The sequence below is a fragment of the Amblyomma maculatum genome, chromosome 1 (assembly GCF_055883805.1).
Source record: "Amblyomma maculatum isolate TAMU_Amacu chromosome 1, ASM5588380v1, whole genome shotgun sequence".
Lineage (NCBI taxonomy): Eukaryota > Metazoa > Arthropoda > Arachnida > Ixodida > Ixodidae > Amblyomma > Amblyomma maculatum.
This window is the reverse complement of record NC_139344.1, coordinates 171,279,746-171,304,771: the sequence shown is the minus strand read 5'-3', so window position 1 is coordinate 171,304,771 and position 25,026 is coordinate 171,279,746. Positions and strand designations below refer to the sequence as shown.

Below are 25,026 nucleotides of genomic sequence, written 5' to 3'. Positions count from 1 at the left end.
TGACGTTGAGAGATTTCATGCGGACCTACAATGCCTTTTAGACCGCATCCCATCATCAGACGTCGTTTATCTCATAGGAGACTGGAATGCTAAGGTCGGGAGTGAAGAAATATCCGGAATTATAGGCAAGTTCGGTCTTGGCGAGCCAAATGAAGCTGGGCAGAGGCTAGTAGAGTTTTGTCAAGAAAACAACCTGACCATAGCGAATACTCATTTTCAACAGCACAAGAGGCGCCTGTACACATGGACTTCACCGGACGGTCTGTACAGGAATCCGATCGATTATATTCTTTGCCGGCAGAGATGGAGAAGCGCTATACAAGCAGAAAAACAAGGCCTGGGGCCGATTGTAGCACCGATCATCAGCTTCGTGTTGCCAAAATTAAGCTTCGATTGAGGAAAACGCAGAAAACTAGAAGGCCTTTCAGGTATGATCTGGATCAAATTCCATTAGAATATGCTGTGGAAGTGAGGAATCGATTTCAAGAATTAGATCTAGAAGACAGAGAGCCCGAAGAGATGTGGACTGATGTTCGTGATATAATACAAGAAGTTGCTACTGAGGTAGTTCCTGGTTATCTTAAGAGGCTTTGAAAATAGCTGAGGAAAGGAGGATGACAAAAGTTATGGGGGAAAGAGAAAGATACAAGGTTCTCAATGCGGATTTTCAGAAAATAGCAAGGAGAGATAAGAATGCCTTTCTGAACATACAGTGCCAAGCAGTTGAGGACAACAGCCAATTAAGGAACACAAGAGCTCTGTATAAGACAATCAAAGATATCAAAGGAAGCTTCTGTGCTAAGCTGGGCGTGATAAAGGACAAACGAGGCAAGGACCTCACTGAAGCCTCCGAGATAAAGAAGAGGTGGCAGGAATACACAGAAGAACTGTACAAGAAGAACCCGAATGTGCAAATCCAACATAAGACTGTTGTGATTACTGATCTCGAGCCGGGCATCCTGAAGAGTGAAGTTGAATGGGCCTTAGCCAGCCTTGCTAAGAACAAAGCTAGCGGAACTGATGGCATTCCAGCTGAGTTGCTTCAAAACCTCAACCATGACGCTGCTAACATTCTGCATACATTATGTCAGAACATTTGGACAACCCTGCAGTGGCCACAGGATTGGAGGAGGTCAGTTTACATCCCCATTCCAAAGAAAGGCAGTGCCAAAGATTGCTCCAACTACCGCATGATCGCGCTTATTTCGCATGCTAGCAAGGTGATGTTGAAAATCCTCCAAGGTAGGCCTGCAGCAGTATGTGGATTGGGAGCTTCCGGACGTGCAAGCTGGGTTTCGCAAGGGCAGAGGAACTAGAGACGAAATTGCCAACCTTCGCTGGATCATGGAAAAAGCAAGAGAATTCCAGAAACCCATCTACTTCTGCTTTATTGATTATGCGAAAGCGTTTGACTGCGTAGATCACTGCAGATTGTGGCAAGCTCTCCAAGAGATGGGAGTTCCAATTCACCTCATCTCTCTCCTCAGGAACCTGTATGAAGGGCAAGAGGCCACAGTCAGAACTGGGCATGGTCTTACTGATTGGTTTCCGATTGAGAAAGGAGTGAGGCAAGGCTGCATACTGTCGCCCTGCCTATTTAACCTATATGCAGAGTGCATCATGAGGAAGGCCGGTCTGGACGAGTCTTCAGCTGGAGTGGATTGCTGGAAAACGTATCAACAACCTTAGATATGCGGATGATACCACTTTAATGGCAGAAAGTGAAATGGAACTCGAGACTTCTGATGCGCGTACAAGAAGAGAGTGAGAAGTTTGGGCTTAAACTGAACATTAAAAAGACAAAGATCATGGCATCTTGTCCTATCAAGTCCAGGAGCATCAAGGGACAAGAAGTGGAAGCTGTGACAGATTTTCTCTTCTTGGGCTCCAAGATTACCTCGGAAGGAGACTGCAGCCATGAAATTAGGAGACGCCTGCTTCTGGGAAAGAGAGCAATGGTTAGCCTTGACCACCTAGTAAAGAGCAGAGACATTAGTCTGCCAACCAAGATCCGTATAACTCGTGCTATGGTCTTTCCAGTTGTGATGTATGGATGCGAGAGTTGAACTGTGAAAAAGGCTGACCGCCGAAGAATTGACGCGTTTGAATTGTGGTGCTGGCGAAGACTCTTGAGAGTTCCTTGGACTGCGAGAAGGTCAAATCAGTCGATATTGTCGACCATAAACCCTGACTGCTCATTGGAGGGTCAAATTCTAAAGTTAAAGCTCAGCTACTTTGGTCATCTGATGAGAAGAGAGGAGTCGCTGGAGAAAGATCTGATGTTGGGAAAGGTTGAGGGTCGCCGGAGAAGGGGTAGGCAGCGAACGCGATGGTTAGATGGCATCCTCGAGGCACTGCAGATGAAGTTATGTGATGTTAGGAAGATAGTGAGAGACCGGAAAGCGTGGCGTGACATGGTCCATAGGGTCACGAAGAGTCGGACACGACTGAACGACTGAACTGAAAGGAGGAGGAGAGACGTTGCAGCATCCGGTCGCGGCGCGGCCGCGCCTTTTCAGAAAAATGACGTCAGGGCCTCTCCTAAGTTCTTTCCTTCCTCCATGTTCGAAATGAAATATCACTGGCGGCTCGCAGCGCACACTAGCCGAAGAGAGAGAGGGAACGCTTCTAAAGCAGCGGTATCGCAAAAGCTCAACGAGCTTTAAGCCTGACCCACGTTGGCGGTGCGTTGACTTTTCTTCCCGCGGAATGCATTTCTCGGCGGTAAACGGCTTCTCAGGGAGTAGCTGTCGCGTTTTCTAGTTGCAACACAATGAGAACGCCAACGTTCTGAATTTGGAGCACCAGGAAGCCATTCGAAACTGCGGCGGACTCATCGATTGTGCACTGCGCTGTCTAGGGTGCGATACGCTTTTTGCTATATAGCACCAGCTGACGCAAAAGCTGCTACGGCGGCTACGGGGTGATGTTTCACGACGACCGATGGCAGTGGCGCTTGGTGGACGGAGGATGACGACATATGGTGCTTTCGTTCGCCACGCAGCTATGAAAACAGGCAGGTTGAAACAAAATGAAGAAAGACACTTTATTAGCACACAACCAAAGATGACCAGCCAAGCATAACAATAAAGTGTTTTTCTCTCTATTTAACGATTACATTGTGCGTCTACCAGTTTGTCGCAAAATGAAACAAATTGGTTTCTTGAAAGCAAACTAAGCCCCTCTCTCATGCTGCCCGTACCTTGGCGCTGCACAGCTACCGAGCAGCTGGCTGTTACTTCGCGAAAAGCGATCAAGCAAGCAAAGCGAAACAAGCGCAAAGACGTACCCAAAACTAAGCTTTGTACGAGGACGACTGCTGCGCATATACGCGATTAGCGGGTTTCGCCAAGTACCAGACAGCAGAAGAGGCAGACTACTACTGCACGTACACGACGAGAACTCAATGCGATCAGTCTCGGTTAGGTAAATGCGAGGACAACATCGACCGAAATGAAAGCGGCTGGTCGCTAGAATGATGCCCGAACGACGGACGCTGCTGACCATGGGCCGATATGCTCGGGACGGCAGAAACACTACAAGGTCGTCGTTCAACGAACTATACTTGTCAAGGCAAATAACACGCTCCAAGTCCGCATCGCCTCACGAGCTGCTGCTTGAAGATGAGTTGTTTCCATTTCAATTTACCCAGAGGACCCCTGGGGAGGGCAGCTGTCTCCAGCAGGCGCCCTTAAGCCGGAATCCATTTTCTAGAGGACGGCGGAAAAGCAGAACGCGTACTGTCATCGCGATCGCGCGAGGCAACATGTCAGATTTTCCGAAATGCGCAGGATCCACTTCGAATGTGTGCGTGTGTGCGTGCGTGCGTGCGTGCGTGCGTGCGTGCGTGCGTGCGTGCGCGCGCGCGCGCGCGCGCGTGTGTGTGTGTGTGTGTGTGTGTGTGTGTGTGTGTGTGTGTGTGTGTGTGTGTGTGTGTGTGTGTGTGTGTGTGTGTGTGTGTGTGTGTGTGTGTGTGTGTGTGTGTGTGTGTGTGTGTGTGTGTGTGTGTGTGTGTGTGTGTGTGTGTGTGTGTGTGTGTGTGTGTGTGTGTGTGTGTGTGTGTGTGTGTGTGTGTGTGTGTGTGTGTGTGTTTCACTACTTGATACAACTGGGATGTACGGGAAAACAAATGCACGGGTGCACGCGCGTGTAACGTCGCGCCCGCTGAGTAAACACCTGCAACGGCATCAGTCTTCAAAACACAAGTTGTTTTCCAAACCCTTACAAGGCAAGGGCGAGCGAGGAATGCTGACACAATGCGTCGCATATATATATATATATATATATATATATATATATATATATATATATATATATATATATATATATATATATATATATATATATATAGGATGCGAGAACATTTAACGTACTTGGCCGCTTAAAAAATAATAGAGCGAAGGGTACGCTTCATTTAAAGAAACATTTTATTAGACTCGACGTTTCGATGTTTCTTTAAATGAAGCGTACCCTTCGCTCTATTATATATATATACACACACACACACACACACGTACCCGACAGAACGCACCCTCAGCTGTGCGAGGTGCACGGCGACCAAGCACCACGACCGAAGTGGGCATGCGGGCGATCCGACAAACACATCTGTGCATGGGATTGGTTTGTTTTGGTTTTGGGGTTTAAGGTCCAATGCGACTCAGGCTATGAGAGACGTCGTAGTGGAGGACTCCGGAAATTTCGACCACCTGTAGTTCCTTAACGTGCACTGACATCGCATATAGCACACGGGTGCCTTGTTTTTCGCCTCCACCGAAATGCGGCCGCACTGGGATGCGATGCGGCGTCGCTTTTCACATTGGTTGCTGTCGGGGGAAGTGAAAGGACTTAGTGTCTCGCACAACAAAACCGCTGATGAAATGGTTTCTTCGAAGTTAAGAAGTCACTCGGACGACACTCCAGAAGCGCTGAGCTCAGCATCTACTAAGATGACAGTGGTAAGATGCTTGCGAGGACAGGCCCAGCGTCGTGTGCTTGGCCTTTTGAGCTGCACTAGAAAAAGCACGGCGCGGTGGAATGCAGTGTCAACCTTATACCGCTGAGCAAACACTGACCGACGCGACGAATTAAAATGTGCATAAAGCGGACTGCGGGGGCCGACGCAAATGAATTTCCCGCACTCTCTACAGACTGTTCAGACTAGAGGCGATTTGTATCCACGCAAACAGGCGATACTGACTCTCGCGCCCCGGCGTCTTATTTATTTATTTATTTATTTATTTATTTATTTATTTATTTATTTATTTATTTTTTATTTATTTATTTATTTATTTATTTATTTATTTATTTATTTATTTATTTATTATTTGTTTGTGTTTACCCTCAGGGCCATACGGGACTTTCAGGGGGGAGTGGGCAAAAATAAATACAGAGAAAAATAAATACAGAGAAAAATAATGTAAAAAGCCGGTACATAAATAATAGATCCAATATATACAATATTAGCTATGAAATCGGCAATAATTGTATTAGTAAACACAAAACTTGTAGTGTTTATACAATGCAAGCTAAAGCTTTGCGAAAGTTATTTGAATCAATAATAGATATAATTTCATTTGAAAGATCGTTCCATTCTTTGGAAGTACGGAGAGCAAATGAGCGTAAGAAAGAATCTGTTTTGTAGAAGGAGATGGCTACTTTGCAGGGATGATCAATGAGATGCGATATGTAATAGGGTCTCTAAAAAAAATGCTGTGTAAGGCGAAATGATAATATAATTTGTAGAATAGGGTTAACCGGCAAACTTTTCGTCGTGAAGCCAATGATGGAAGACTCAAAATAGTTTTCATTTCTGTGATGCTTGCTCCTCGGTTAGAAAGAATGAAACGAGCAGAGTTATTCTGAACGCGTTCAAGTGCAGTATAGTTAAGTAGGATGCCAGACTGCTGCTGAGTATTCCAACTTTGGAAGTATACAGGTTTTATAAAGAAACTGCTTTCAAAGTAGACGGGGCGCGGGAAAAATTACGTCGCAGATAACCTAGCGTCTTTGACCGTCTTTCGATGCCACAGAAGCAAACATTTATCCGTTTTTCATTCCCTTCCGTCCGACTCTTATTCCCCCATATTTTGAATGCGTGCACGCACAAACACACGCAAGCCCCAGCGCCGGGACAATATACCGTCGATCTTCAGGGGTGTGATGTTTGGAGAACAGTGAAGATATAGTGCACTTTTGTGAAAAGGCTAACAATGGAAAAAACTATGTTGTAGGATCTGAGGCAGAGGTCCTTCAGTGATGGATTTCGTTTAGCTTCCCTCTGCGCAGCCGGCAGAATTGAATCAAATGTCTCTCTTCAACGTCAGCCGCAGGCTCGAGTGAAATGAAATGTTCCAAGTTTGCGAACAGCTGATTCCAACTGACTTAAGCCAGTTAACACCGGTTGTAATGAATTTCCTTAAACCACTCTCACTGAAAGTTCCTTTTTTTTTTTTTTTTGCTATCTCGGAGAAGTTGGACGATACTGTGCAATGAGATGTACTGCTCCAATAGTAAAATAACCATGCAATTTAAAGCGAGGCGAAATAAATCGCTCCGGAATTGTGGGAAATTTCCATAAAGATATTTTTATTTAAGTAATTTTTCAATGCGAGGGCAAAGTTTCCCAGTGATTCATGCACAGCAGTCTATTCACAGAATCGCGGGCTCTAGCGAGCTCTGTGTGCGTTGTGCAAGGGTTTTGTGACACAGACTACCGCGCGATAGACACGGAGTTATTAAAAGTGTGTGTGTGTGTGTGTGTGTGTGTGTGTGTGTGTGTGTGTGTGTGTGTGTGTGTGTGTGTGTGTGTGTGTGTGTGTGTGTGTGTGTGTGTGTGTGTGTGTGTGTGTGTGTGTGCATGTGCGTGCGTGTGTGCGTGTGCGTGTGCGTGTGCGTGTGTGTGTGTGTGTGTGTGTGTGTGTGTGTGTGTGTGTGTGTGTGTGTGTGTGTGTGTGTGTGTGTGTGTGTGTGTGTGTGTGTGTGTGTGTGTGTGTGTGTGTGTGTGTGTGTGTGTGTGTGTGTGTGTGTGTGTGTGTGTGTGTGTGTGTGTGTGTGTGTGTGTGTGTGTGTGTGTGTGTGTGTGTACTGGACTATATTTTCGGAATCTGCAGACAGGTCAAAAGATTTGCTCCTTTCAAAAATTGAAAATAGAGAATCAAGACTTTTGCCTGAACTAGTTGGTTTATGGCTAAGTGACGAAAGAACAGCAGTGTTTATTGTTGGCTGTTCGTTAGTTGATTGGTTCGGCCTTCGCTACGATGGTTTTAGGTTCATTCACTTTTATGCCAAGTCTTTCACGCATTTTTATGCCGTCTTATTCACTTTTTGGCCTTCTTTCCGTCTTTGCAGTCGGTTTTTTTCCTCCGTACACCTTTCTCCGGTTGGAGTGAACATGAACCGATATGTTTTGCGAACCATTTCTTAAACTACACAGGCGACGATGTTATTTTTTATTTCGATGCGTTATCCTCCTATATTGCAAGGGCACTTGTTTTATCATATGTGGTCAACCACACCACGTGACTCAGTTTGTGTGGTAATTATCGTAGCTGACTTTCGAAATATAAAGAAATGGTAGTCAGCGCCCGTCCTGTGTTCGCGTGCAGTCCTTCGTCCTCACTTTTCGCCGCTGCTCTCGTTGTCTTTTTTTTTTTTTATTTGTTTGTCGCGGACATGACCAGCGCACATGTCTGCCCTCTCGTTGCCCTTAACTTCGATATGACTCGGGACCCAGCACAGTTTTAAGATATGTCATTGAGCAGCGGCTGCTGTTACATTGTGAATGATGTTCGTGAGCAATGCTGCGACTGTATTTCTGGGGGAAGGGCTGTGAGCACACTGAGTCAATTTAAACAATAGTTTTTCGCTTGAGAAAGGGACTCGATCCAATCTGCCGATTCACTGTAAGAAGTGTGAATGCGTGCCTCTCCTAAAAGAAACTACTGTACTGGATAGAAGTCGAGACAATGTAGCTCGTGAGTTAAAAGAAGCCTTCTTCATAAAAGGGACAGGTCTAGATTGCGTTAGCGACCCGTCTAAAGTGCTATATCAGAATGAGTTCTCTTTTTATTTAAAGGGCGCAGTTTAATTTCGCGCATGAATTTAGATCCGCAAAAGATGCGCATGCCTAATGAGTTGAAAAACCACTATCTCTTTTACAAAAGCGCTTGAACTCGATCAGTATTTTTTTTTTTTATTGTTTTCATGTTCATCTGGCCCTACACACCACGTGCCACAGATCAGTTTGTTTTCCGAACCATCGTTTTTCAGCATATTACGGCGAAAGCCTTTAATGGCCCATGCTGTCGTGGATAAAATGTGTCCCGCTTTTGCGGCGGCTCTGATTGGCCGAGGCGGGATGACGTCAGAGGTCTCGACTAATCCCAGAGCACCACTACAGTATGCGCGAATGCCCGCCAATCAATATTAATTATTAATTACTAATTACGTACTAATTATTTTATTAATTAATCACGGCCTAATTAATTATGTAATCAATTGATTGCTTTCCTACCGTATGATTATTGTTATTGTCTAATTATTTATTATTTATTAATTAATTACTAATTAGTGCCAGTTGTGAAGCAGAATGGGGCACTCAGGCTTTCGCCTTTCACTACTTTAGTAGCTAAAGTCCCTCGTAATTTTTTCATCCGATCATAACGTTTTTTAAATCAATTTTATGCTTGTTTCCTTTTACCGGTTTTATGGCTTTTTCACCTTGTGACGTTTGCTGCCTCTGATTAGCGCCACCACGGTGTGCCTATATATTCTGTGTTTCCCTTCAATAAAAAATCAGTTGTCAGTATGCACTTGTACGTGCCCCCTTTCTTGTGAATGTCTTGTTAGCGCTTCGTCCTTTTTTGAAGTGTTTCCGATATTCTTTACTGTTTTTTTTTCTTGTTTTTTTTTTCTTTTTTCCTGCAGTGATGGAGACTGCGTAATACTCAGCAGCGAATGTAGATGGAGACTGGAAGACATATTTCCTCCTATCTTCCTCGTACCATTGCACTCCAAAAGTAAATGGATGTTTTCGAATCATCGGCACAGAAACTCTGAGAAGCTGCTCTATTTTTCATGGAGTTCACAGAATTCTTGAATGATATATGCTCCGGTGGGGTTAGTGTTTTCCGGAACCGTGTAAGAGGAGTAAAATAACAAATTTAAGGAATATTTCATGATGGAGCTAGCGGATCATGTCTTCGAACGATGTCTGATAAAGCGCCCAGTATTCTGAGATCACGACACATTTTCTTTTTCGAATCGCAGGAGATTGCAGTGGCCTCGTGATTCCTGTGAGCTGTCGAACAATAGTTCATGGCAAAATATTACGTGCGCAACATTCGCGCCACAATCGGGTCGCAGCAGCGCCCCCGTCGGCGCCGGAGCGTGTACAAACGGTGCCACACACTAATTAGAGGATGTGGACGAAAACGTCGCCCCCCCACCCCTTTTTTTTTTACTTTCTATTTCGCGTTTGCACTCTATTTAATTAAGGTAACGGCTTTGCGTCCACTATAGTTACAGAACGAAAAATGGTCGACGATTACGATACTCGCTAATGAGGAATTTGAGAGCAGCTCTCCAGGCACTTGAGCTTTGCAAGCCGTTGAGGTAAAGAATTTTTGAGAAAAATGTTCCTTTATAGGTTTAGTTAGAGCCTACTAAACATGCCAGTCAATCCTTCCCCAGTTCTCGGTAGTTATAAAGGAAGCGCTTTCATGCCACCTGCCGGCGCTGCCGACGTGTTGCGGCTGCCTCGCCTCGAGCGGCATGTGGGCGACGTGGGTGCGTTACTCTCGAGAGGAAGCATTGTTCACCGCGGATATTTTGCGCAGTACTTAAGCTCCGCCTTTCAACCGCGGCTGCACTTTTCGATTTGCGTGGCTGTTCACGTATTCGATAGTCGCTAAATCACCACACTCTCGTAATTTGTGCCCCTTTTACATCACACGCCACCTCAAACGTGCATAAGGTACGGCCGTAAGCTTCCAAATTATATGGAAGATCGCCCGACACAGTATTACAGCCCCACTTTAATCAAGCCGCACAAACGTCGCTGCGTAGCCATGAGGTTATGGTCACATGGTTCGAGTCCCATGTGACCTTTCCATCGGAGAGCTTCCGGAACGGCAGTTGGAAACACGGGTAGCAATATGTATCCCCTCCATGCCTGCAATCTACGTTTTTCGTTCACAAAAACGCCCACCGCGCCACCGCCTACCCTTGTGCTCCGCTTTCCATACACTTAAACTTTCCCTCTGCTACCCACTCCTCTCCTCCGGGGCCGGCGCCAGCAGTACAGTTCCCAACGTTGCAGAGCCAGCAGTGCAGTTCACACCCGAGACGCCATATCGCTGGTGCACCTACGCTTCGCATTTAGGTGTAGGACGTGATAACTTAAGGGATTGATCTCAAACGCTGCTATTCACCAGAATGTCCAATCCCTCTTATGTTCCGGTTGACCGTGGCGAACTGCGGAAGGCCGAAAGGATCTGGCGCGCTAGGTATTCCAGTGCCAAATGTGATAGAGTGGCCCCTGGGCCACACTAAACTGCCCCCCTTCCCTCCAACTACGCCGACCCTGACGCCGCTCAAGCAAGAGAGCAGCGCTCTAATACCTCTGTTACACGAACACTTTCGATCCTCATTGAACTCGATCTGCATTCAGCTCAATGCAGAAAGGGGGGCGGCTCAAGAATCGGGAAAGCATTTCTTTGAAGGTCGCGAGGGAACCGGCTCGACGAACGTACTGAAGCCCTACAACGACCATCGTTCGCGGTGACCTTACGTCTTCTCTTGAAAGACCATTATTTAACCATACGAGTTACGAAACTTTGAATCAAAATCCAGCCTGAACCTGGGGCAGTTTTTTGAATGCTAGCATGATTACGGCGCCACCTAGCAATAAGCTGTCAGCGGCTCCCAGCAACATTCTGTTGTAGTTTTGAACAACTTTGGAGGTTCCTTCGAGCGCCGCAAGAGGCGTCGAAATCTACAAACCTAAAAATGTCTGCCCTCATCAGAACGTCTGCATTACGGCCCAATGAGGAGCTTCGCGAACGGTACGTTCGAAACTACGAGCGTCCGGGAATTGAGCAATCACTTAGAAAACACGTGTACAGGTACACAGCGCGTTTTCAAGGCTTGTTTGTGATCGCGCTTCTTATCTCCTCTTGTACGTGCAACCCGACAAATAGGGCACTTTATTTTCAGTCACGCAAAAGGAGCCATCCCCGGAAAAAAGTGAGCCAGAGGGATTGCAAGCGACTCAACGAAACCCAGGAACGGGCCAGGAAGAGCATTTGAGGGCCTGCTTAACCTGAATGGTCTTTCATCTTTCAATAATTGGAGCAGCTTCAAACGATATAGTCGGTCAGCCTTGCTAAACCACCAGCAGGCAACCAAATTATAGGGCATGCTCGTGGGGCCGGCGCTTCGGCATTTTCCAGTGTCGGCAGGGGGTATATGCCCGATCGACCTCTCAAATATTGAACAACCTGTCGTACTGCGTGGTACCCAATAAAAAGCGGCCGGCAGTGACAAGCCGAACGCACAGGCTAGGTACAACGCACTGCCCTCGGCTGTACAGCATCCACAAAAACAAAGCAAGAAGTAATATAAAATGCGACAGCACTGGGGAGCGGCCGACAGCCAGTGCGTCGCTTCCGCCAGCCCGAATACGTTTTCGTTGTAACGTGGCCTGTACAGAGCAGACACGAGAATAATTCATGCAGTCTAGTAATATGTTTACGACGTACCGAATAACCTTAATGCGCCGCTCGTAGTTCTCTAATTTGACCTCTCTCAGGTGCCTCCGCTTCAGCCATGCAATGCTCCGCCTACAGCATTATTGCCCAAGAAAATGGGTTGACTCGGCATTAAGATCTAGCTTTTTTATGTGTGTGTAATTAGGAGTGTAATTACCAAATTTCATTAATTAACTTTTTAATTATCGCACCTGGACGCTTAATTTCAATGGGCAGTTTGATGCCGTGGACGATGCGAAATCAGTTTTTGAAACGAAGAAAAAATCATTTTCTAGAGCCTTGCAGCTCGATGAAATTCGACGTTTGTTTCCGCACGCAACCGAAACTGAGTGCACGAGGAGCGCCGAAAGTATGGCAAAAGTGCAACGTCCACTGGTGACGTGTCGTAATGAATGCAGCGCCCGATTCGAAACGGGTGAGCTAATTTCCCTGGCTAAGGAGCCTAGGCGCTTGAGCTTAGACCGCGTCCGGCGTTATCGCCTACTTCGTCGCTCGGCGCAAGAAAAGGATATCCATCATCAGCCCCGAGGATATCGGTTCTGAAAGCCCCGATGGGCTGAGCCACAGTTTTATTTTTGTATATACTGCCCGGCGATCTCGATTTTAGTCGTCATCATGCATTCATTTACTCATTAGGTTGAGCTTCCAGTTTCCTATTATAATCCCTGCATATGGGGTGAACGGTGTCCGAAAAAAATGTATGTCCGCGTAGCAAGGGGGGTTTGAGCGGTAGTGGCTGTATGCTATCAGGCTGTTGTTCTTGCGGTCGTTCTAAGCATGCATTAGAGCTCCGGTTTCTCAAAAGGCCCACACGTTTGCATTTGATATGCCTTTTTTTGGGTGCGCATTTGACAAGGCCATTGCAGTGCAAGTGTGTCAAATCACTTCAATGTGTGGAAATTCCGTCTGAGATTAAAGCGTCCCGTGGCATCGTGTTAATTGGGGGGATGGCCACGCCAGAGCAACTCTGATACTCCACAGCCGAGAAGGTGGACATGGTGATCGCTTATTTTAGCGCGGTAATGGACACGGAGCTGGCATGCATTGAGTATGCTGCCCAACAACCTGGTCGCTGTGTGCCGACCCTTCCCCCATTGATATCGATATTAATCGATTTAAGACTACTGTATCAGTCCATGTTTAGAAAAAAAGACCAATGGGTGGAATTCGTGATTTTGATGTCCTCGTAACGTTGCTCTCAGTCCGGGAGCAAGTGTTAGGTACCAACGAATGGTTGGCAACTGTGGGGCTGAAACGTGGAGGCTAACCAAGAGGGTTCTACTTAAATAGAGGACAACGCAGAGGGCTATGGAACGAAAAATAGTAGGGGTAACATTAAGAGATAGGAAGCATGCAGAGTGGGTCAGAGAAATAATTCAAGTTACCGACATTCTAGTGGAAATTAAAAAGAAGAAATGGGCATGGGCAGGACATGTAGTGCGAAGAGAGGATAACCGATGGTCGCTGAGGGTAACAAACTGGATTCCAAGGGAAGGAAAGCGTAGCAGGGGGCGGCAGAAAGTTAGGTGGGCGGATGAGGTTAAGAAGTTCACAGGGGTCGAGTGGATGCAGCTAGCACAGAACCGGGTTAATTGGAGAAATATGGGAGAGGCCTTCGCCCTGCAGTAGGTATGGTCAGGCTGATGATGATGATTATGATTATGAATGAAGTTTCCAACGCGTACGGAGCCAGCCCGGCTCCACTTTGGTCATTTTCAAGACACAGCTGCAAGCCCTAAACTCTAAACGTCGTCGTCTCTGAATTTGCAGCTGAGCTATCACTGGTCGTGTAGAAAAAAATAATGGTTTTAGCCTTCAGCATGAAAAAGCCCCACCGCATTTTTTTCCTTCGGCCTTGTGATTCCAGGACAGAACCTTTCCCAACCAAAACTTTGGACGTGGGAGAAAAGCAACCTGACCTTCTAGGTCACCCAATTTTCTCATCACTGGATACCTTCCTCAGCGAATACATTAAGAACAAAATTTTCAACTTTACAGCAATCACACGAATACAAATAATGCCAATATACAAGCCCCGTTTAACGTTCAACAGCAATCTTCACGCTGTCACAGAAGCGTGGTGCGTTCCTTCCACAAAGCTAGCGACGAAATTAAAAAGATAAGAAAAGCTCCCTCCAGAAGTAATCCAACTGGCAGAGTACCAGACCAGCGCTTATCAAGGCTATCAAACGGCGTTCCCATAGCTGACGATGACTACCCTTTTTGTTACGTCGAGCAACGAAGCAGACGATAACGCTGGTCTAAGCTGAGCGGCGAGGCTCTCTAGCCAGGGAAGTTAGGACACACGCTTCAAATCGGGCGCTGCATTCATTAAGACACGTCACCAGCGGACGTGGCGCTTGCGTCACACTTTAGCCGCTCCTCGTGCGCTCAGTTTCGGTTGCGTGCGGAAAAAAGCGCCGGATTTCCTCGCACTGAAGGGCTCTAGAAATAGAAAATGAGTTTTCTGTGTTTCAAAAACTGGTATAGCTTCGTATCGTTAATAACATCAATTTCTACATTGGGACTAACCGCCCAAATACAATAATAAAAAAGTTAAATAGTGGGGTTTTGTTAATTACATGAATAATTAGAGAAGTTTTTCAGAATATTATGTGGGCCAGGGAGTGTGTTCCCGGAAATATTTCGTTTGTATTGTGTACCGACATTTTTAAAAATTACTTAGTTTTCCTTGCAACACCCTGTATACAGGGTGCCCAAGCTAACTTTAGCCAAGGGTTAAAAAACGAAACATTTGAGATAGGCCAGAGAAACCACATGTGTACAGCTGCCAGCCATCTGGCGCACCATAGGCAATTTTTGTTTTGCAGTTACCTAATTAGTAATTAAGATACTTTTTCTAATTTACTAACTATTGCCTTTAGACAACAGCTGTGATTTGCAGAGTTGGCGAGCATCTTCTAAAACCCCCATACCATCTATTTCCGATAAAGAAAGTCGCACGTGTATCGTTTTTCCAAGCCCTAAAGAAAGCCCGCGAAATGCAAAAAATGCCACGTGACTGGCGCATTCGTGCGCCACGATTGTGGATATATATATATATATATATATATATATATATATATATATATATATATATATATATATATATATATATATATATATATATATGCACCCTTAGCTAAATGTAGCCAAGGTTTTAGAAATTGCGGCAAGCGACAGCGCAGTTAAATCAATTAAGGGCTGTTCAGAGTAGCCTATGCCAATCTGCAGTATACTTCTCGTTCACCCATTAATTCGTTCATTAATTATTTAGTAAAGACCAATTATCTATTTTCTAAACAATTGGCTTGAGAGAAAAAGTGTCAACGCAAAAGTTGCAGATCATCGTGAAAAACGGCTACCTACGTTGTTTCCATCAAACTAGCGTTTACGTAAAGTGATTTTTTACCAGCCGAAAACGGCGCCTGGCGGTATAAAAAAAATATAGTTGTAGTTTAGCTCTGGCAAACCCTAGATGAATTGCGATAGCAACGGCGGAAGCTTCTTTTGCCTGCTACATTATTCCCCTATCACGCCCTATCAGTGTAAGGTGCTACGTTATTGGGGACACTTAAGCTCAGCTCATCCTTCAGGGTATGACGCGAGAGCGTAATAGGGCGGCGTAAGTCGTAGCCAACGTATAGCCAGCCGTTCTTTGAGGAGATCTACAACTTTTGTATTGCCACTTTTTTCTCGCAAGCCAATAATTAAAATAGCTAATTACTATTTGCTAAATAATTAACTTTAGTGAACAAAAAAATACCGTCGGTTAGCACAGCAGACTCTGAACAGCTCTTAGTTGATCCGACTGCGCTATCGCCTACCGCATTTTTTTTAAAACCTTAGCTACAGTTAGCTACGGACACCCTCCCTGTATATATATCACTTTCTTAACCCAACAATTTCTATAACTCCACTAAATTTCTTGTAAGGTATTACTAAGGTATGATTTAAATAAGCACATACCTACTTCGTTAAGAGCGGACCACGCATGAAACCATAACCAAAGGAAAGTCAATCTGATGCTACGTACGTGAGGCTCAATACAGCCTGCACGGAGTGGTGTTGAGGGATCGTTTAGTTCACTAGGCGCCCAGAAGATAAAAAAAAAAAAAATGCGACTGCGACGGGTAAAGGAAAAATAACAAACAAAAATAGACTTAAAAGGAGGGCGTACTTTGTAGCTGCTTGCTCGGTGCTGCATCCGACAATGCGTTATACTCGGGGCCACTTCGATCCAACGAGGGACTGATTAATCGAAACGTTCACCAATAGGCCGAAGCAGCGGAAGCTGGCGCTTAGCTATAGCGCAAATGATCGTTGGACTACAGCCGCCAAGACAGTGAGGCGTGCGTCGCTCACTGCAGACGGCACTACAGTATCGATAACCTTGGAATCACGCCATATGTGTAGTATATACATATATAATTCTTGCAGCTAAATGTAACCAAGGTTTTAAAGAATGCGGTGTGCCCCAGCCCAGTAAAACTAATTAAGAGCTGTTCAGCGTCACGTAACTCCTAATCTGCGTTATTTTTTTTTCGTTCACCGCAGCTGATTGTTAATGAGTAACGACTAATCAGCTATTTTTAATTATTGTCTGAGAGAGCAAGTGTCAATACAAGAGTTGTAGATCTCGAAAAACGGCTATCTAACGTTGTTTCCATCAAACTACGACTTACGCCGCCCTATTTATAGGCCTTCAAAAATATCACGTGACCAGCTGTTATTTTAAATCATTCGCCAAGTGCTTACAACCGACTTCATCGTAGAGAGCACGGCCAAGAAAAGCAGATTTTGTTATCTCGGACGCGTCTAGGGTCTTTAAGGTGGTGCCGCAGTCACGAGGAAGATTTTTTTTTTTTTTTAATTGCGCCAAGCGTCGCTTTCGGCTGGTAAAAAAATCACTTTACGTAAACGCTAGTTTGACAGAAACAATATAGCTAGCCGTTTTTCGAGATGTACAATAGCTAATTAGTCTGCCAATTAACTTTAATGATTTGACTGAGCTATGGCTCACCGTATTATTTAAAGCCTTGGTTACAGTAGCTGGGACCCTCGGTATATATATAGACGCATATATATATAGACGCATTATAGTGCCTAGAATACTAGTGTGCTGAGCGCGGGCGGCGCGGTGGCACCAGAGTTGATGCCTGCCGGCGGCGGCCGCATAGCGGCGCTGTAGTGCGAGAGGGTGCGAGCCGGTTTCTCGCGCACATTGCGCCGCGCTGCTGAGAGTTGGAAAGGGAGCTGCGCGTTGCTTTGGCTCACGTTTAATACTTTGTTTCAGAGCTCTTTCAGGAGCTTAGGATTGTTACAACGTTTTAACATGCTAATGTTAATATCGAATTGCTTTGTGCAGATTGCTCGAACTTGAAAGCTCAATCGGTACGTGAGCCACACGCTAACCCGGTAAACGCACATGAGAGCTTTCGCGTTTGGAGGAATTCAAACTCAAAGAATACAAGTCACGAAACACAGATTCGGTTTAATAGAACGAAGGCAGCATGTTTAATTAAAGGTGACAATGCGAGTGGAAGGCAATGCTGGCATGTTCTTCCCACTTGTCCAGATATCCTAAAATGTCTTCCAAGAAACGCATGTCTGGGCTACCCGGCTTAAGTGCACGCTTGGTTATCCTGGAGGTCATTACTCGTATCAGGCGATTGATTAGCTTGACGAACTCTTCTGTTGGTTGCACCCGAGTGTATATAGTCTCCACATGCCGCCGGTGCAAAAAAGGTCCTTTAATAACCTCATCTCCAAAAAGTTGGAATGCAGGGTCAACCTTCATCTTTTCAAAGTTATTGGGTCTTAAGCATAAGCTAGGCTGTCATCCACGGAAGGTATCCGCATCCATGTAACCGGAATGAGAATGTCCTCAAACGGATGACGGCCTCCGTGGTGGTTAGGTGTCTGCAGTGTAGCCTGGATGCCACTCTGTTCACCCACAATGCCCGCTTCACTGGAGCCGGAGGAGTCGTTGCAGTCTTGAAAGCCAGCTTCGAGAAAACAGGAGCCCTCGTTGATTTCCGAGCCCCAGCCATGGAGCACCGTTACCGACTCGCCCAGGTTTGCATCCTTGTGAATATAACTGCATGCTCTAAAAATGTTTCTCGCCAACAAAAGCAGTTGCCGTTTACCTTCCGTCATTTCTATCGATGCTTCGTTCCCATTGTACAGAATGCGTACTTACGTAGCATCAGATAGCGCGGTAATACGTACGCTCCTTGTTCTAGCGGTAGCCCCGTTTGCCAAAAAAGCGTCTTCTCTGTGCACCACCGCTTTCTCTTTGGCATTTTTCTCTGCAGTCTAGTGAGAGGCACTGGGGAAACAACAATCGGGAACCGCGCTTCACCACTGGCGACACAGTAAAAAAAGAAGGGATACAGGCGAGCACAGAACGCGCGCACAAAACGAGAAAAAAAACACCGATGCAATCGTCACCGAGCAGGTAGAAGTGCGGAACGACTCGCATGAGCAAACACCTACACGGTAAATAAACTACTGCACCTTCGTGAAAGCAAAAGACGCGCAGAAGCAGGTTTAACACGCACGCACAACACCAACAGATTGCCGTATTCTGAAGAGAGAAAACTGCGTCGTCTGCTCAGGTGGCACCCTCCCGACAAGCAGCGCCTTCTGCCGCTAACGATTGGCTTTCATTGCAAATAGCGCTATCCTCGCCCATAGGGAAGCGCGGGCACTCGTCACACTAGCCAGTATATTCTAGGCACTATAGACGCATATATAGACGCATGTGCATGTGTGTGCGTGCGTGCGTGTGTGTGTGTGTGTGTGTGTGTGCGTGTGCGTGTGCGTGTGTGTGTGCGTGTGCGTGTGCGTGTGCGTGCGTGCGTGTGCGCGTGCGTGCGTGCGTGCGTGTGCGCGTGCGTGCGTGCGTGCGTGCGTGTGTGTGTGTGTGTGTGTGTGTGTGTGTGTGTGTGTGTGTGTGTGTGTGCGTGTGTGCGCGTGTGTGTGTGTGTGTGTGTGTGTGTGTGTGTGTGTGTGTGTGTGTGTGTGTGTGTGTGTGTGTGTGTGTGTGTGTGTGTGTGTGTGTGTGTGTGTGTGTGTGTGTGTGTGTGTGTGTGTGTGTGTGTGTGTGTGTGTGTGTGTGTGTGTGTCATCAAAGCTTCTCGGATGCCCGCGGCGACAAAAAGTCTGATTACGTTAGTGAAAAAATTTCCGCTTTAGACGACGCATTTCATGAGGATCTCGGTGTCGTGTGCGCGGTGGTTTTAGTTCGAAAAGCGCTCCACGCGGCCGAATCAAGGTTCTTCGCAAAGCTGTACAACATTAGAGAGATTTAGCTTGCCGGAGACGTATACTACTGCAGACGTATACCGGTTTCGTATACATACGTATACATACGAAAATCTTGCTGAGCCCTATATTTTCAACAAAAAACAAAACAAAAAACGGACGGATATGCTTAACTAAATCTATAAGCGGCATGCATACCTATGTGCACGTATATACCAGCTAGGTGCTTTTTTTTAAGTCCAAAATTAAAAACAAAGGTGGGGAGAAGGGGTGGGGAACTGCTTTGGCGTATATTTTATCCCTGGGGCTACATATTGAGGGCTATCATTCGGCGGACTTGAGGTAAGAGGGAGACTTATCCAATTAATTCTTTAAGAAAATACGTTCATAATTTTTTTTAATTTTAACTTCAGGTGGTCTATTGTGTTTGCAGTATCGGACCGTGCACCCTCTACATAGTGTAAGCCAAGGAAAAAATTCTTAAAAAAATTCTAACGAGCGTTACAAGGCCTAAAGCTGTCAGTCTAATAGGCGGTTTCACACCGTATATCGCTGCAGCACCAAGAGAGAGCGCTTCGCCTCGGCGCTTAGAGGCCGGATTGCAAGCTGACCAGGCGCGCCAATCCGCCTTTTTCACAAGGCCGCTCTATGCATGCGCGCCCCTCCCCTGGTTGAAAACAAACCACCAACCCAAGCTGCACATGCGCAGTTCCTGGCCTCCGTGATCGACGCAGTCGTAAGTAATCTCGGAGGCCATGCGTAGTTAATATTCTTGACAGACGTATGCGACAGATGGCGGTAGCTGTCCAGAACACACACCGTCATTTCGCTGGCGCCAAGGACGTTTTCAACCAGTAGCAGACGACTTTTCAACCACTCCCAGAGGGCGCCACACTTTGTGAAAAAGGCAGATTGTGTCCCGGTGCAGCGGCTATCAATGAGGCCACTGTGGTAAGCGCAATAGACAGTGCATTGCCACGCACCCTACTGGTTCGTAGGTGATGGCAGTGCAGTGATGAAATCTCCGGGTGGTGCGATATACGTCATACGCACTGTTATGACATGAAGCCACCTTTCAGGGCGACATATGTGGGTCTTGTAACGCGCACAATCATTTTTTTTTCCTTGGTTATACTATTTGAAGGGCGAGTTACAATTCTGCAAACACAATATAGCCCATAAAATGAAAATAAAAAAGTGAGCGTATTTAGGTAATTAGCGAACTAATTGAACCATTCTGTCTCTTACCTGGTATCCGCCGTAGCCCTCAATAGAGCCCTAGGACTAAAACAAAATTAATCTAAAGCCAGTTACCTTTAGTCAAAAAATTTGGATCTTCTCAAAGAAAAAAAAAGAGAACATCCTGTGTAAAGCGCTTTCTTCCGCGTTCCACACACACTCGTTCTTCGATTAGCTTCGTTCAAGTCCGCCATTGCAGCACAGCCTTTCCTCACGGGCGGCGCGTTTCACAGCATCCGCACGCAGAGGGATCGCGCTACATTGCCCTGGCAGCGACCTATTCACTCTATATTCCGAAACCTCCATTCTTTTGTTGGAAAATAAACGGCAGCTTTCGCGCAGTTATCCCGGGCGCTTTCGTACACACCCCTTGGAACGCGGACAACCCGCACGGACAAAAACGCACACCCCGTCGCGCAACTAGCCTTGACTACGAGCGCAAGGGCCACGTTCCATTGCATGATGCGATGAGCTGTCACGGTACATAGCACAATACACAATCGGCGCAACGGCAATATGACACATGAAAGGCGTTAACTTCCCTAACTGCGCTTCAATAATGTGCTAAGAAAACAGACCATACCAGGGCTGGGCCTGGGTGCATGCTGATGAGCAATCCCTCATTACAAACGCCAACTTTACCGGCACGCCAAGTAGCACGACAAAATGGAGACGAAAACCGCTCACAGTGAACACAACGGTCCTAAAAAGCAAATGTAACAGTCAGTTCTGCGCACCGAAAATAAACTCGTCAAAAGTGAAGGAACGTACCTTTCTTTATTTTCAGTGTCACCACATCGTTGGCCAGCCTCAGACATTTGAGTACTGTGAAAGCAAGAAGATACAAAGAAAGATCAATTACCAAAAGACTGCATGTAATAAAACTTGCGAGCGCAAAAATGCATACGGACACCCACCTCCCGAGGAAAAAAAAAAAATGTCGCTGCTGATGGTGCACACTTAAGGATATTTAATCTAGCTCCAGCAGCAGCTGAAATATTGTGACAATGCTGAGCGCGAAACGCAGAAAAAAACAAACAAACGCACATTTCTTTGCGCGAGCGTTTTTGTCGCAACAGCTGCGGCAGACTGGTAGCGCTCACGTTATGGGAGGGGGTGGGGGGGGGGGGGGGGAGGAATAAACAAGTTTAAGCCACGTTTATTGCACAACGTTTAAACAAAATACGACACACTGCACGAGCAAACGAAGCCAACGGTCACCGACACCGATGAAAACATCGGGGAGTGTTACTTTATTGAGGTTCTGCTGACTACAGGAGGAAATTAGCTCTGTAATATTTTATAAAGGAGGATATCTTACAGACTGTAGAAGAAAAACTGAGACAGGTGGGATCTGAACCCACGACTTCCGCATGTCGCACATCATCATCATCATCAGCCTGATTATACCCATTGCAGGGCGAAGGCCTCTCCCAGCTGCATCCACTTGACCCCTGCGAACTTCTTAATCTCATCCGCCCACCTAACTTTCTGCCGCCCCCTGCTACGCTTTCCTTCCCTTGGAATCCAGTTTGTTACCCTAAGCGACCATCGGTTATCCTCTCTTCGCACTACATGTCCTGCCCATGCCCATTTCTTCTTCTTAATTTCCACTAGAATGTCGGTAACTTGAGTTATTTCTCTAACCCACTCTGAACACTTCCTATCTCTTAATGTTGCCCCTACCATTTTTCGTTCCATAGCCCTCTGGGTTGTCCTCGACTTAAGTATAACTCTCTTGGTTAGCCTCCATGTTTCAGCCCCATAGGTGAGTACAAGTAAGATGCAGCTGTTGTATACTTTACTCTTGAGCGATACCGGTACGCTGCTAGTCATAATCTGCGAATGCTTGCCAAATGAGCTCCATCCCAATCTTATTCTTCTTGTTATTTCCTTTTCATGGTCCGGATCTGCGGTTACTACCTGTCCTAAGTAGACATATTCGCCTACTACTTCCAGTACTTCGCTACCTAATGTAAACTGCTGTTCCTTCCCGAGGCTGTTGAACATTACCTTAGTCTTCTGCATATTGATTTTCAAGCCTACCTTTCTGTATGTCTCAGTATGTCGCACATACTGAGCTACTAAGGCTGCTGCTCCATCTCATACTTTAAATGGTATTGTTACGTGTGTCCGCACTTGGGAAGTGTTCACCAGCGCCACATTCGATCACAGCAGCGAACGTGGTACGTCTTGCATCACAAGTTCAAGTTCCGCATAAGGTGTTGACGTCGGTCCCGAAACTAGCGATGCAGAGGGGCTTCGAAGAAAATAAATGACAGTCATGAGGTCATGGAAGAAATTACTTGTTTCAGTCGACAGTGTGATGTCCCGGTTATAGGGATCTTTTCTTTTTCTTTTTTTTTCTGGGGGGGGGGGGGGGGGGGGGGGGAGGGGAGAAATCACACACTAAACAGGGCCAGTAACAGATTTAACCACAGCTGGATGGCCCCGCTACCCCCTACGGTCTTGAGGCTGCGTCTGGACGCCACTGCTGTGATCCGGTGCACATGCTTGAGGTGGGAGATGATGACCACAGCTGCAGGCAGCGCTGATGATGACGGTTTACACGGCGAGCTCAATATACGCGCCGGCAGGACTAACGAGTCGAGTCTGGGTCGATCTCCTCTAGCGTATCTCTCGTTCCTCCCTGCCCCAGCGTCCTTCTGCTGCTTTCTTTGTGACCTCGGGTTTTTTCTTCCCGTTCTCAGAACCCTCGCCATCTTCGCAACAGCGTCCGTGTAGCCGTCAGCGTGTCGTTCAGCGACCCTTCTTCGTATCCGATTTTCGGACAAAAGGCGACACGAGCAGTAAAAATTGTGGAGAGTTCGGTGGCTCCCGGCTCGCCGCGCAACCAGGATCCCAAGTTCCCGCACAACAGTATAGTTCTGGTGCAGAAGGCAGTCGTCTCTACTAGCACTAAGTGGATCACATGTCCCCGAACCAAAGGAGCTGCTGTGACCATACAGCAGTGCAAGGTTCTGGATTAATTACAACTATCTGGGACGCTAAAACGTGCCCCGAATTTCAGTACCATCCAAACCGACAACGGCGCCCCGCATCGCGCATTAATTGAACAAAAACGTTGAACGATAGCAGAGTAGACATTCTACTTCCGTTAAAATTCGTCAAGCTACAGGATACCAGAACATGTTATTCGGCCATAACACCGGCCTAGAAACTCAACCAGCTGCCGGCCCCCTACATTTTCTGTGGTTAGCTCCGGAAGCAGAGTAATTGCCGAAAGTGTGCTTTGGATAGGAACGCGCGCTGATATGGCGATGAAGCTTCTGTGCGTAAGCCGTGACAAATTTCAGATTTTCTGTGACTCCCGGTTAAAAAATTTGCGCCGAGTGCACAACTGCCCATCCCCCCCTCTTATTTTTTCGCGGGTTTTTTCCTTCGTCTTACTGAGCTCCTATTTATAAAAAAAAAAAAAAAAAAAAACAAGGTAGTCGTCACAAGGAGCGAGTTTTGTGTCCCATAGGTTATAGTTCTTTTTGTTCTCGCAAAATTTTCCTCAGAACACTCCTGCCCAAGAATGCGCACTTTAGCAAAAGAATGCCACGCCCTGAGGCAAGAGCATACTATCTGCGGATAAAGGCCGCCACTAGCTGTGCCCTCAGACAAGCCACGGTTGATCTGTTCAAGAGAAAACAATAGCGAATGCGCCAAAGAAACGCGGCAACGAGCGGGGAGGAATGCAATAGCAGGCATTTCTACCTCGCTCCGTTTTGTTGAATACCCGAACTAGAACATCATCCCGGAGAAGACCCATATAACCAGGCGGATAAACACACTTCTGAAAGGCGGGCTCGACATCGACCGCACTTGGTCGCACGAAGCGAAAAAAGCGTATTGATCTCGCCATCCGAACGACGAAACGGGCGGCACTTGTTTTTCATGCGCAGGTGGCGTTATGTGCTCGTCCAATCCACATTTTTTTCCCTTCACCCTTCTTTCACCAAACAAACATGGTTCCCGATAATAGAGAGAAAAAAAGAAACATCCATTGGCCACGCCTCTTAAACATAGGGGTCCCAAGAAAACGCGAAGCCGACCGAGAAAAAAGATCGCAGTGAATGAAACAAACCGGCCATTAAACACGCTGCACGCATCAATAGGAACGATCCGCAAAGAAACGGGCTGCCGGCCCCAACGGGCTCGGGCACCAAGGCACCGAACAGTTCAGGACGCCGCGGGTTAAGAAAAGAAGAGCGCCAAGATAAGTGCGCCGCACGCGAGTTCCGGAGTGAGCAGATCCCACTCGCACGGCATCCCCTGGGGCCTCACTGCGGCAACCCCACGACGCAGAGCAGCACAGTTGGACTGCTCGCAGACTCGAATGCGAAAATAGAAAAAAAAAAGAAAAAAAAAACCCACGAGGACGTCACCCGCAGGTTCGTTCCTGGCGTGAGCGTTTGCGGCGGTCTCTAGTTGACGGATGGAATAACCGGCCCCAAGGCGCCCGCTGCGTTAATTCCAGAACCCCCACTCGCGACAAATGCGAGCTCCCCTCCTCCTCCTACCTGACTTCAACTGGAATGTGTTAAGCGTAGTCTTAAGATAAGAATGCCCACGAGCCTGCGGTACTAGTAAATTCCTGTTTTGTGGTGCAGCACCGCCAATATGTACACACCAGGCTTGGTCAGAGCTTCCCCACAAAGTATCCTCTCCCATGACGGTAAAATCGACGAAAAAAAAAAAAGAAAAAAAAAAACCAGTAGCACCAATTTACCGGAGACAAAAG

At 46.6% G+C, this 25,026-nt stretch overlaps 1 protein-coding gene across 2 annotated transcripts in view; it reads right to left on the bottom strand.

Moving 5' to 3' along the window:
* Efa6 (Exchange factor for Arf 6) overlaps positions 1-25,026 on the bottom strand; it is a 279,435-nt gene that overhangs the window by 80,364 nt on the left and 174,045 nt on the right. For both annotated transcript variants that reach the window (XM_084589581.1, XM_084589582.1), the window contains exon 3: positions 21,048-21,101. In XM_084589581.1, the coding sequence (XP_084445707.1) occupies positions 21,048-21,101 (54 nt within the window). The remainder of the gene's footprint in view (positions 1-21,047; positions 21,102-25,026) is intronic.